Source organism: Nycticebus coucang, chromosome 1, assembly GCF_027406575.1.
Source record: "Nycticebus coucang isolate mNycCou1 chromosome 1, mNycCou1.pri, whole genome shotgun sequence".
Classification (NCBI taxonomy): domain Eukaryota; kingdom Metazoa; phylum Chordata; class Mammalia; order Primates; family Lorisidae; genus Nycticebus; species Nycticebus coucang.
Window position 1 is genome coordinate 77,500,384 of NC_069780.1, and position 13,362 is coordinate 77,513,745.

Consider the following 13,362-nt stretch of genomic DNA (forward strand, 5'->3'; position numbering starts at 1 on the left):
TCTTGGACTTAAGCAATTCTTTTGGTTCAGCCTCCAAATAGCTGGGACTACAGGAGCCACGACAACACTTGGCTAGTTTTTCAATTTTTAGTAGAGACAGGGTCTCGTTCTTGCTCAGGCTGATCTCTGAACTCCTGACCTCAAGCAATCCACCTGCCTGGGCCTCCCACAGTGCTAGAATTACAGATATGAGCCACCTAAGCCCACCCGGCCTAAACTTAATCTTGAGTGAAAAAAGCATGGCACTCCATCTAAAGCAGTGATGTCAGTATAAATAACATCATTAGTATCTTTACTCACCCTTCTCCCTCCACTCCATCTCCCAAGGTCACTGGCAAGCTGTCTATTCCCAAGCATAACTATCCTTGATTTGATTGGGAGGGAGGGGTTTCCTCAAATGGAGAGCTAGGAAAATCCCAGGAAAACTGGAAAGAACTGGTCACACAGGCTAGGCAAGGTGGTTCACACTTGTAATCCTAGCACACTGGGAGGCTGAGGTGGTAGATTGCTTGAGCTCAGGAGTTCAGACCAGCCTGAGCAAAAGCGAGACCCCATCTCTACTAAAAATAGAAAACTGAGGCAAGAGGATCGCTTGAGCTTGAGTAGGAGGTTGCTGTGAGCTATGACGCCACAGCACTCTACCCAGGGCGACAGCTTGAGACTGTTTCATTTAAAAAAAAAAAAACAAAGAATTTGTTACCGAATTTTCTGCCTATTCCCCCCTACTCCCTACTTCTTGCACTTGGCTAGACAGAACTAAGTAGCACTAACACAGTGGCACTAAACTGTTTTGTTTTTTTTTAATCTTTTATTTTTTGTGAATCAACCAGCCTCCCAAACTAGCATAGGTTCATAGAGACTTTTTATGTATGCGTGGATATACACACAACACACACACACTCGCCAGCTTAGGCGCCGAGCCTGATTTCTTTCTTAATTACATGGAGTTTGCAAAGATCATTACCCTTTTGAACCAGCAGCATAAACTTCATCTGGGCAGTGGCTCTTCCCTGTAATCCTACCACTGAGAGGCTGAGAAAAGAGGATCACTTCAGGACAGGAGTTCAAGACTAGCCTGAGCAAGAGCAAGACTACAAAAACAACAAAAATAAGCCAGTGAGGATTGCTTGTGCCCAACAGTTTGAGGTTGCAATGAGGCCTGAGAAAAAGAACAAGACCTTGTCTTAAAAAAAAAAAAAAAAAGAAAGAAAAGAAAGAAGCTCGGCACCTGTAGCTGAGCGGCTAGGGAGCCAGCCACATACACCAGAGCTGGTGGGTTTGAACCCAGCCCAGGCCTGCCAAACAACAATGACAACTACAACCAAAAAATAGCTGGGCATTGTGGCCAACGCCTATAGTCCCAGCCACTTGGGAGGCTGAGGCAAGAGAATGGCTTAAGCCCAAGAGTCTGAGGTTGCTGTGAGCTATGATGCCATAGCACTCTACTGAGGGTGACATAGTGAGACTCTGTCTCAAAAAAAAAAGAAAAGAAAGAAAATTCTCAGACCCCTATCCCAGATGAACTGAAGCATGTACTCCGGGGGTAAAGTCTAGCAATCTGCAATCATACAACCCCTTCAGGCAATTCTGATGCATGTGGCAAAAGTTTGAGGCATACTGAATCAGTATACATCTCCTCTTCCTTAGTAAGAGACACTCAGTGAATCAGTAAGACACTCCAAGAATTTAGGTGTTGTGTCTAGTTTTTTTTTTTTTAATCATAAACTCAGCCAAGTGGTAAAGTATCTAGCTTTATATACAACTCTATGTCAGGTTAGGCAATTAAGGATCCTAGATCAATATCATCAAGAGTAAATATTTTACATAGTACCAGATTCACCACAGTTTAACATCAACACAAGAAATGTCAACAATGGTCCTCTCTGCACCCATTTGCCTTACACCTTTCCTATGTCTAGTCATAAATTAATCTCATGAATCAGGAACTACTATAGAATTAACCTTCACTGATCTGACCTCAGCACTTGATTACTCCCACAATTCTTCAAAAAAATCTAAGCTTTTCATTTTCATTTAGTGTCACACGGGAGGATATTTTATTACTTTAAAAGCTAACAAACATCACAAATGTACTTTGTAAAGAAGGTAAGCATCAAATAAATTATCATCCTATGTTGTTAGATGAAATTGTGATTACTCAAATTCAACTTTCTTAACATCATTTAAAAAACACTTTTAAGTTAATAACAGCCACGATGAGAAGCTAATCAAGGACATGATTCTCTTCATAGTAGCTTCAAAGAAAATGAAATACCTAGGAATTTACATCACAAAAGGGTGAAGGACCTCTACAAAGAAAATTACAAAAACCTAATAGCAGAAGATTTTAACAAGTGGAAGAACATACCATGCTCATTGCTGGGAAGAATCAACATTGTGGAAATGTCTGTATTTCCCAAAGTGATCTACAGGTTCAACGCAATCCCCATTAAAATACCAACATCATACTTTCAAGACTTGGAAAAAATAATTTTTAATTTTTTATGCAAGCAGAAAATACCCCATATAGCTAAGGCAATTCTTAGTAATAAAAACAAAGCCAGGGGCATCAGCCTACCAGACTTTAGGCTATACTACAAGGCCACAGTGATCAAAACAGCATGGTATTGGCACAAAAATAGAGACATAGATACCTGGAACCAAACAGAAAACCACGGGATAAAGTTAACATCTTACAGCCACCTAATCTTTGATAAACCAAACAAGAACATGCACTGGGGGTAAGAATCCCTATTCAGTAAATAGTGCTGGGAGAACTGGATAACCACATGCAAAAGACTGAAACTGGACCCGAACCTTTCGCCACTCATTAAAATAGATTCAAGATGGATAAAAAATCTAAATCTAAGGCATGAAACAATAAAAATCCTTGAAGAAAGAGGGGAAAAACACTTCAAGGTATTGGCCTAGGAAAAGACTTTATGAAGAAGACTTCAGTGGCAACTGCAACAGCAGCAAAAATAAACAAAGGGGACTTAATTAAACTGAATAGCTTTTGTACAGCTAAGGAGACAACAACCAAAGCAAATAGCCATCAGAATGGGAAAAAATATTTGCATATTATGAATCGGACAAAAGATTGATAACTAAGATCTAAAGAGAACTCAAACTAAGCAAAATAAAAAGAATCAACAGTCCCTTATATCAATTGGCAAGTAAGATGACTAGAACCCTCTCTAAAGAAGACAGAAAATAGCTAACAAATATATGAAAATACGCTTATCATCCCTAATTATTAGAGATATGCAAATCAAAACCACCCTGAGATATCACCTAACCACACTGAGAATGTCCCACATCACAAAGTCTCAAAGCTACTGATGCTGGCATGGATGTGGAGAGAAGGCAACACTTTTACACTGCTGGTAGGACTGCAAACTAACACAACCTTTTTGGAAGGAGGCATGGAGAACGCTCAAAGCACTCAAACAAACCTCCCATTACTGGGCATCTATCCAAAAGGAAAAAAATCCTTTTACCATAAGGACCCTTGCACTAGACTGTTTACTGCAGCTCAATTTACAATCACCAAAATGTGGAAACAGCCTAAATGTCCACCAACCCAGGAATGGATTAACAAGCTGAGGTATATGTATGCCATGGAATTATATTCAGCCACTAAAAAAGACAGAGACTATACATCTTTGTACTACCTTGGATGGAGGTGGAACACAGTCTTCTTAGTACAGACATCACAAAAATGGAGAAGCAAGAATCCAATGTACTCAATTTTGATATGAGGATAACTGATGCTAGTACATGGTGGGGGCTGGGGGAATGGAGGAGCAGAGAGGGGGAAGGAGGGAAGGGAGTGGGGAGGTCATGGTGTTTGGTATACCTCTTGGGGGAGGATCACATTTATAAGAGGGACTTTGCTTAATGAATGCAATTAGTGTAACCTGGATCTTTGTACCCTCAATGAATCCCCAACAATTGAAAAAAAAAAAAAAAAAGGAGCCATTATTGCTACCTTGTGGAGAACAGCTTATTAAAACACACACACACACACACACACACACTTACTTCCTAAGGATGTCCTACACAGACTGTCTTTCTGTGATCACATCCTGCCTGGGGCTCTTAGCCTTTGAATGAAAAGAACTCATTCCAGACATTTCAAAATCTCAAGTCATAACTTGCTTTCTGCTGGGTTATTAAAATACAAGATGTTTCCACAAATGCAGGTAAAACGAAACAATATTGTATAGAGGTGCATATATATATATGGTAAAACTGCATAGAAAAGAAAGAAAATAATCACAAAAGTCAAAAAGCTGGTTACCTCTAGGGAAGGGAGGAGGCTACATCTGAGAGGGATGACAGTCTGCTTCTAAGGAACTAATATTCTACTTCTGAGTGGGGCATAAATTACAAGAATTTTCACTTTAAAATCTACAAATTTTATGTGTTCTTGCATATGTTGCAAAATTAAATAGATGCACTTACACACCACACCTAAATTTAGCAGAGAGAGAAGGAAGAATTCACAGACTCCTTCACGTCCATAAACCCCAGGTTATTGGTATCAAGTAATGAGGTCGAAGAAAAGGAAAATCTTTCCACTGTAAAGTGGAAAGTGGTCAAAGAAGGAGGGAGTGTTGAGAACAGTAAAAATGAAAGATGAAAAAGATGCAGAAGAAACATTAAGCCTCTGGGTCAGTTCCTACTCTCTCACTTGGAAGAGAGCAATACCCAGCATAAACTAACAAATGCCCAAGCTTGGTAAGGAATGTGATGGTGTCTGAAAAACATGTTAACCAATGAAGGAAAAGAGGAACAGGATTTATAAAGAAATGTAAACTATTAAATCATTTACCCCAAAAGAAATAAAACCAAACAATTGCACCTTTAGACCCTCTCTCCACTCTATAACATTGCTGTCCCCACAACATCTTAATAAAGAAAAGGCATATCCCAAAAGGCATATCCCAAAAGTCTCCTATAAAAAGGAAGGGCATTTAAATGGTTAGAAGACTGCAAACACCAATTTTGGAGTGCAAAAAGTACACCATGCCACATCTCAGCAAAATAATTATCACAGAACATAGAAGAGCCTTTGCTAGCCTCAGGGAAATCACAGAACTAGTAAAAACAAGTTACAAAATACCATCTCCACCATCCTTAGAATAAATACACATATTGCAACTAAAGGATAAACATACATCTGGATCTTATCTAGTCTAAACTCCAATTACACCTCTTCACTGTAAGAAGAGTGACGCTATTACTAAAGGTAACAGGAGCCCAAGGTAGTCCAGTTTGAATCAGTAAGTCAATGGCGGTACATCTTTGTAGCTTTTTCATTGAACTCTCGCAATACCCAGCAATTATTCATTATTTCACTAGGTCTGGGTTTACGATGAGTAAAACTATTAGTTACTTTTGAAACAACTATCATTAATGTGGACAGTCAAACGTCTTATAATTTGCATAGGGAATTATTCTTATGGTTCCAAGATTCCACTACGTGTATCCAACTATTTCTTCATGATATGTTCGAGTTCTTTCCTTTCATCTACCTTTCTACCCTTTCTTTGTTCCCTACAGGCCCACTGTCTTCTTTCATTTTCCAACGTTCTCTTAGTGGTTAAGGGAGTCACACAGAAAAACTTCTCTATGGCTTCATAAAACATTCACTATATTCCATTTCTACAAAGGCTGTCCATGAATCATCCGAATCGTTCCCATTTCCCTTTCTCCCTTTTGCTGTTAGCCCCCTAAGGTATGTTCTTCACTCTTAGTTTTCAGATAACTCAGATTAAAGGCCAGAGAATTTCCTCTCCATTATGTTGAAAAGCTGCAGTGCGGGTGGCGCCAGTGGCTCAAAGGAGTAGGGCGCCGGCCCCATATGCCCGAGGTGGTGAGTTCAAACCCAGCCCTGGCAAAAAACTGCAAAACAAAAAAGCCGCCGTGGTAAGAGGGAAGGGGTGTGGATCTACACTTACTCCTCCACTTATGCGCCAAACTATTTGATCAATGCCGCTTTTGTGTACCCAAAAACACAGTATCATAAAAGTAATTATAAGCCCTGAAATGATTCTCAGTCCAAACGAATTGCTTTCTGCAATGCTATATTCTAGACTTTTCCTGGGTGGTGGTGGTGAGGGGGGCGCGTCTCACAAAATATCTCTAAAGCAAGACGAATAGCAAACTAGTGAGCTCTGTCGGTGGGGGAAGGAGAGTAACGGGTCCAAAGTTCACAGAACACGGATATCAGACTTGACTCAGTACCAGCGAGCGCTTTGACCAGGTTGCGGCGGGAGTGGTCATCGTCCACGCAGACGGCCTCTAGCCGCTGAGTGCTCCTCTGGCCTCTGACTCACCCAGAGATAAGTAATCACCCGGGCCACAAGTTCCGAGCCAGCAGCTCCTGGATTTACTTTGCACGGAAATTCTGGAGTTTCGGCTCCAGGGCCACTAGTAGGTAAAGACCGGTTTGAATTTCCTCGGGCGCGGCCAGAAAGTGAGGATGACGAGGGAACGGCCACTCTCCCTCCCTCCGGCCTCCGAGAGGAAAGGTGCCGGTTCCATCCGGGCTGGTGCCTGAGCCGCCGCCGTCCCGGACCCGCGCCGTCCCGGAGCGTCCAGCCCTCGGTCCCGCCGCCCCCCCGGCCCCGCTCGCCCCCCCCGGTCCTTCCGCCCCCCAGGCCCGCTCGCTCGCACCGCGCCCTGCGCCGCCTCTCACCTGCGGCCGAGCGGCCCGAGAGCGCACGGCCCCGGACGCGGCGCGGGCCACCCAGCTCACGGCGCTCGCGTAGCTCTTCCTCCTCGTCCTCCCGCCGCCGGCCCTCAGCCATGGGCGAGGAGCGGAAGCGCAGCCGGGGGACGGCCGGCGAGCTGCGGGCCCCGGCGTCCCCGACCACGGGCGCCCTGCACCACTACCCTCGGCGGGAAAGGCGGCTCCCGGAGAGGAGGCGGCTGCGGCGGCGGCGCCGGGCAGAAACGGCCACCCCTGCGAACTCCACCTGCAGCCGCGGGGGAGCGGCCGGCGCGGGCCGAGCCGGGGTCCCCGCCTCCTCGCGCCGCGCCCGCGGCCTCGCTCTCCCTCGGCGTTCCCTCGCCCGCTCTTCCCCCTTCCTCTTCCCTTCCCCGCCCCGCCGGGTTCCACCGGCGTCCGACGGGTTCGGCCCGGCCTCGCCTCCCGGGGGCGGGGTTACCGGCCGGGGAGGCCGCCCACAGCCGCACGCGCTGGAGGTACCGCTCCACCAAAACAAACCTGTGCAAAATTAATTCACGGGTTAGGAAGTGAGGGGAAGAGGTAGGAGGCCGGCCTCTTCCTGCCCTTTCACAATATTCGTGTCTACCGGGAACCCATTTGCTGGACACTTTAAACAAAAGGAGCAGGAACCTGCCCTGAGCGGGACTTGGAGAGATGGGACAGCTGGGAGCTGCTGACCTTTGCAACAAACTTGGCTTGGAGCTGGGTGGAGTCTCTGCAATGCATACCTTTTTTTTTCTCTTTTCACCTTTATAAAATCTAGCCTCGCTGGAGCACAGAGCATTTTTAGGGCACTGAAACTACTCTGTGTGACATGGTAAGGTATCATGTCACTATACATTTGTCTAAGCTACAAAGAACGTACACCACCAAAAGTGAGCCCCCATGTAAGCTATGAACTTTGGGTAATAATGATGTGTCAAAGCAGGTTGAGATTTTAAAAAATGTACCGCTCTGGTGGAGGGTGTTGATAATGGGGGAGGCTATGCACGCCTGAGAATAGGGGAATATGACAAATCTCTGTACCGTCAGCTCAATTTTGCTGAGCCTAAAAACTACTTTTAAAAATAGTCCAATAGGCCAACCTCGGTGGCTTATGGCTATAATCCTAGCAATCTGGAAGGCCAAGGCAGGAGGATCCCTTGAGCTCAGGAGTTTGAGACCAACCTGAACAAGAGGGAGACCTGTCTCCACTAAAAATAGAAAAAAATAGCCTGGGTCCTGGCGGGTGCCTGTAGTCCCAGCTATTTGGGAAGTTGAGACAGGAGGATCGCTTGAACCTACGAGTTTGAGTTTGCTGTGAGCTAGACTGACGCCTGGACAACAGAGTAAGACTCTGTCTCAATCTAATAAAAAAATTAATACTAAATCAGACATTGCTGCATTCCAGTTAATTTAGGGTTAGGAAATGGCCTTAGAAGAACAGGAAGAAAATGTATTTAAGGAGCCGCCCCGCCCCCACCCCGTGTGATTATTTGTAGAGAGTCGATTAGGGGAAGTGGTGGGAACGCCAGAAACTGTGATTTGAAGCCCTCAACTGTGCCACCTGCCCCACGAAAGTATTTCAAAGCTGGAAAAAACTGTGTAACAAAAGTTGTGTGTATCTGTACACTACACATCTTAGGTTCAGTAGGTGCACATACATGCGTCTACATAAAGGGGGCAGATTCTGGAATCTCACAAAAAGATTACCTAAGGGGAAGGCAGAAACATTGCCTGGACACCTTAGGGAACTCTTGCGTGGGATGAACAGACCTTTATCTTCAGCCTCTCAGTTTATTTCTGAAAGATTGTGAGAGCTTCTTGTGTTCAGCTACAGGAGAGAAAAAGAAAGGGAGAAAAGGGTCACTGAAAATAGCATCTTGGGCGCTGTTTCTTTGCCTTCTCAATAGAGGTTGTTGCTGCCTAAGAAAATCTTTCCACCCTTAAGCAGATGAGAACCACAATCAATTCTGTGGAACTGAGGACAGATCCACAAATTAAAATTTCATTACTGCATAAGTAGACACTTGGAGACTAGGAATTAAAGCAGAAAAAAAAAAAGCAATGGTTCTAGACCTTTATAGTTGTTTTTAAGTGTTTGGGTTCACTTTAAATAAAAGAGTGTTTATCACTTGCCTTCAAGGATGAATTATTTGGAGGCCCCTACCTTGACAACAGCGCAGCTTCACTAACCCACTGGGGTCAGTCTCTACAATTATTCAGAATCTCCGTTTGAAAGTTGTTCTGGGTCTCTTATCCAATCAGAGCTCTGGGAATCCACACTTTTGTGGGGGGTGTATGCTCAAGCCCACTCTACATTTAGTAAACATTTATGGTAACCATTGTGTGCCAAATACCAAGCTAAGCGCTGTGAGGAGACTCAAAGAAGGAAAGAGGCTAGTTATGCTGGGATCAACCCCGTAATCCCAGCACTTTGGGAGATGTGGGTGGGAGGATCACTTGAGCCCAAGCTCAGAAACTCAAGGCAACAGAGTGAGCCTGTTTAAAAAAAAAAAAATCACAAACATCTTCTCATTTTAAATGAAGAAAACATGTTTTCTGTCCTCCAATGACAGAGAAGTCTATCCAGTTTAACATGAAACAAAACAAAATTTGATAAATTCTATAATTCAATGGGGAAGGAATCATCTTTACGAATTGGATACCCCCGTATGAAAGAATGAATTTGAATCTCTCTGCCTTATACCATATACAAAAATTAACTCAAAGTAGATGATAGCCCTAAATGTAAGAGCTAGAACTCCTCAAAGAAAACATAGGATTAATTCTCTATGACTTTGGGTTAGAAAGTAATTTCTTAGATGTGACATCAAAAATGCATAAATGACAGAAGAAAAAATAAAGTAGAATTCACCAGAATTAAACACTTTTGTGCTTCCAAGGACACCATCAATAAAGTGAAAAGACAAAATGAGAGAAAATATTTGGAAATCATATATCCAATGAAGGTTTGTATTCAGAATACATATCTTTAAAAAAATTAACAGGCCAGGCTCACACCTATAATCATACTCTGGGAGGCTGAGGTGGGTGGATTGCTTGAGCTCAGGAGTTCAAAACCAGCCTGAGGAAAGCAAGACGCTGTCCTGGCAGGTGCCTGTAGTCCTAGCTACTCCAGAGTCAGCGGCAAGAAGATTGCTTAAATACAAGAGACTGAGATTACTGTGAGCAATAATAATGCCACACCACTCTACCCAGGGTGACTGCGTGAAACTCTATCCCAAAAAAAAGTAAATAAATAAAAATTCCATACCTAACAAGTACTATGCACACTAACCAGTTAATGGGCACACATATAACACTTGGACTCAAACTGTACAAAAGTAATTCATGCAACCAAACGATTTGTACCCTCATACTCTGGAATTTTTTAAAAGACTTATAATTCAAGAATAATTTTTAAAAACCCAACTAGCCTAATTTTAAAATGAGATGGCTCACACCTATAATCCCAAGACTTTGAGAGGCCAAAGCAGGAGGATTGCTTGAGCCAGGAGTTCAAGGTTACAGTGAGCTATAATCATATCACTACAAGCCATCCTGGGCTATAGAGACCTGTGTCTTAATTAAAAAATTAAAACTAAAATGGACATTCTCCAAAGAACATATATACAAATGGCCAATAAGAGCATGAAAAGATGCTCAACTTCATTAGTTATTAGGGAAATCAAAATCACAATGAGATACCACTTCACACCTACTAAGATGGCTAAAAAGCTAGACAATAGTAAGTATTGATGATGATGTGGAGAAGTTGTAACCTTCATACATGGCTGGGGGGAACATAAAATGGTGAAGCCAGTTTGGAAAACAGTTTGACATTTCCTCAAAAGTTAAACACAGAGTTGTAACATAATGTAGCAATTCTACTCCTAGTATATATCCAAGAGAAATGAAAATTTCTACATATAAAATCTTGTACATGAATGCTCATGGTGGCATTATTTATTGTGGCCAATATTTAGATAGAACCAAATGGTCATCAGCTGATGCATAGATAAACAAAATGGTATATCCATACAATGAATATTATTCAGCCTCAAAAAATCAGTGAAGTACTGATACATACTACAACATGGATGAAACTTGAAAACATTAAGCTGAGTGAAAGAAGCTGAGACCAAAGATTCCCATGATGCATGATTCTATTTGCATGAGATGAAAAATAGATTAGAGGTTGCCAGTAGAGGAGGAATGGGGAATAATGTCTAATGGGTACAGGGTTTCTTTTGGGGGCAATGAAAATATTCTAAAATCAGACGTGGTGATGGTTGCACAATTCCGTAAATAAATTAAGGGCTGAATTGTATGGTATGTAAATTATCTCAGCAAAGCTGTTTAAAAACAGAGTTTAACCAAATCACTGTAAAAGCATAGGAAACAAAGACTGGGGAGAGGATTGTACTCTGAAGTTATAATATTGAAGAAAAGAAATCAGGCAGGAATTACAAACAAGAACAGCTTAATCATATGAAAGAAGACGAAAGGTGTGGCAAACTAGCAACTAAATAAACATGCCAAAACATCCTACTCTTCCAAGTGAGGCAAGAGCCAAACCCATAGAAAGAATACGATAAGAAACTTGGAATGAAAATTTATAGACTAAGAATAAAAAAAAGACTTGTCTTCAAAACTTCATGTAGGGTGGCGCCTGTGGCTCAAGGAGTAGGGCGCCGGTCCCATATGCCGGAGGTGGTGAGTTCAAACCCAGCCCTGGCCAAAAACAAAAACAAACAAAAAAATCTATAGCAAAACTTCAATGTATATTAAAAAATCAGTAAAAGATTTTGAAAAGAGGCCCCCATTATAAAGGAAAATGTTCTTGGCTTCTCACTTTAGGTATACAGCCTAGTTTAAAGCAAAACAGTGTGTAAATAGTAAACTACAAAAAATAAGAATATACTATATGGATATCTTGTATATGCAGTGCAGTGTTTAGCAGATTGAAGCACAACAAATATTTGTTTAATGACTGAGTGAATATTCCTTTTTTGTTTTTTTAAACATACTCTCACTCTGTTGCCCCAGGCTAGAGTGCCCTGGTGGTCAGCCTAGCTCACAACAACCTCAAAGGCCTGGGCTGAAGTGATCCTCTTGCCTTAGCCTTCCAAGTAGCTGGGACCACAGGAACCTACCACATGCCTCACTAGACTATTCCTTTTTTTTTTTTTTTTTTCTGCTGAATCCTGGAAAGCGTGAGTCTCATGTCCTTTAACTTAAATAAAAAGTAACTATCTGGAATTAAAAGTTTATGGCTGAAAATTTTAAAGAAGAAAAAGAATGAATAGGGATATACAGCAGATTTTTAAAGTACAGCATCCAAACTTTGGTTTTGGTTCTTTTTTTGTTTCTTTGTTCTTTGTTTTTTGAGACAAAGTCTCACTCTTTTGCCCAGCTTAGAGTACAGTGGCATCATAATAGCTCACTGAAACCTTGAACTCTTAGGCTAGAGCCATCCTCCTATCATACGTTCCGCAGTAGCTAGAACAACAAGTATGTGCCAAACACCTGGCTAATTCTTCTGGGGTTTTGTGGAGAAATGGGCTTGCTGAACAGTTGCTCAGGCTGGTCTTGAATTCCTGGCCTCAAGTGATCCTCTCCCCTTGGCCTCCCAAAGTGCTAGGATTACAGACACAAGCCATCATACCCAGTCAAAGTTTTGGTTCTGAACATGACAATTTTAAGATTTATTAGAGTAGGATGGTGGATTCATGAGTGATTTATGATACTATTCCCCATATTTTCTATATGCTTTTAAATTTTAACTTACAAAAAGAAAAAGAAAAAAAAGAAAAGCTCAGTCTGGTAGACTATTATAGGTATGGTTTCTATTATTCAATGTACCTTAGGGAATTCTCCTGTGGTAGATTATTGTCCCCAGTTCCTTACATCTCCCTCTTTTTACACTTCACAATGTACCTTTGCATCTCCTCCATCAAGAAGTGGCTCTCTACCCACTTGAGGCTGAGCTAGCATTGGGATTTGCTTTGAGACTATGGCAGAAATGGCAGCGTGTGAATTTCAAGTCTAGTACTCAAGAGGCCTTGCTTGCTTCAGCTTGTTTTCTTGGAAGCCTTCTAACACCATGTGAGCAAGCCACAGTGAACTAGTAGAGAATAAGATACCTTGTAAGGAAAGACCAGCTGTCCCAGTTGAGGCCATCTAGACCAGCCCATAGCCAGCCAACCCCCAACATATGAGTGAAGCCATTCAAGATCAGCAGAACCACTTATCTCACCAACAGCTGACCACAGATCCCTGAGTGACCCAACTAAGACTAAAGCAGCTGCCACCCAGCCTGTAAATCCACACGCAGTAAGAAATGCTTTATGTTTATTTCACTGAGGATCTGTGGTTGGTTGTTATGCAGCATGTACTGGTTTGGGATTCTCCAGGAATCAGTTGCTGAAATAGAGTTAGGAGTGCAAAAAGTTTAGAGCAGGAGTCCTCAAACTTTTTAAACAGGGGGCCAATTCACTGTCCCTCAGACTGTTGGAGGGCCGGACTATAGTTTAAAAAAAATAACTATGAACAAATTCCTATGCACACTGCACATCTTATTTTGAAGTAAAAAACAAAACGGGAACAAATACAATTCACACCATTTCATGTGGCCCGTT

At 42.3% G+C, this 13,362-nt stretch overlaps 1 protein-coding gene across 11 annotated transcripts in view; it reads right to left on the bottom strand.

Moving 5' to 3' along the window:
• Positions 1-8,813, bottom strand: part of SH3D19 (SH3 domain containing 19) — a 193,607-nt gene extending 184,794 nt beyond the window's left edge. For 3 of the 11 annotated variants that reach the window (XM_053582757.1, XM_053582747.1, XM_053582711.1), the window contains exon 1: positions 6,707-8,813. In XM_053582757.1, the coding sequence (XP_053438732.1) occupies positions 6,707-6,818 (112 nt within the window). In that variant the 5' untranslated portion in view covers positions 6,819-8,813. The remainder of the gene's footprint in view (positions 1-6,706) is intronic. The other 8 variants (XM_053582665.1, XM_053582656.1, XM_053582675.1 and 5 more) reach the window with 5 other exon arrangements.
• Positions 8,814-13,362: the final 4,549 nt, after the last annotated feature.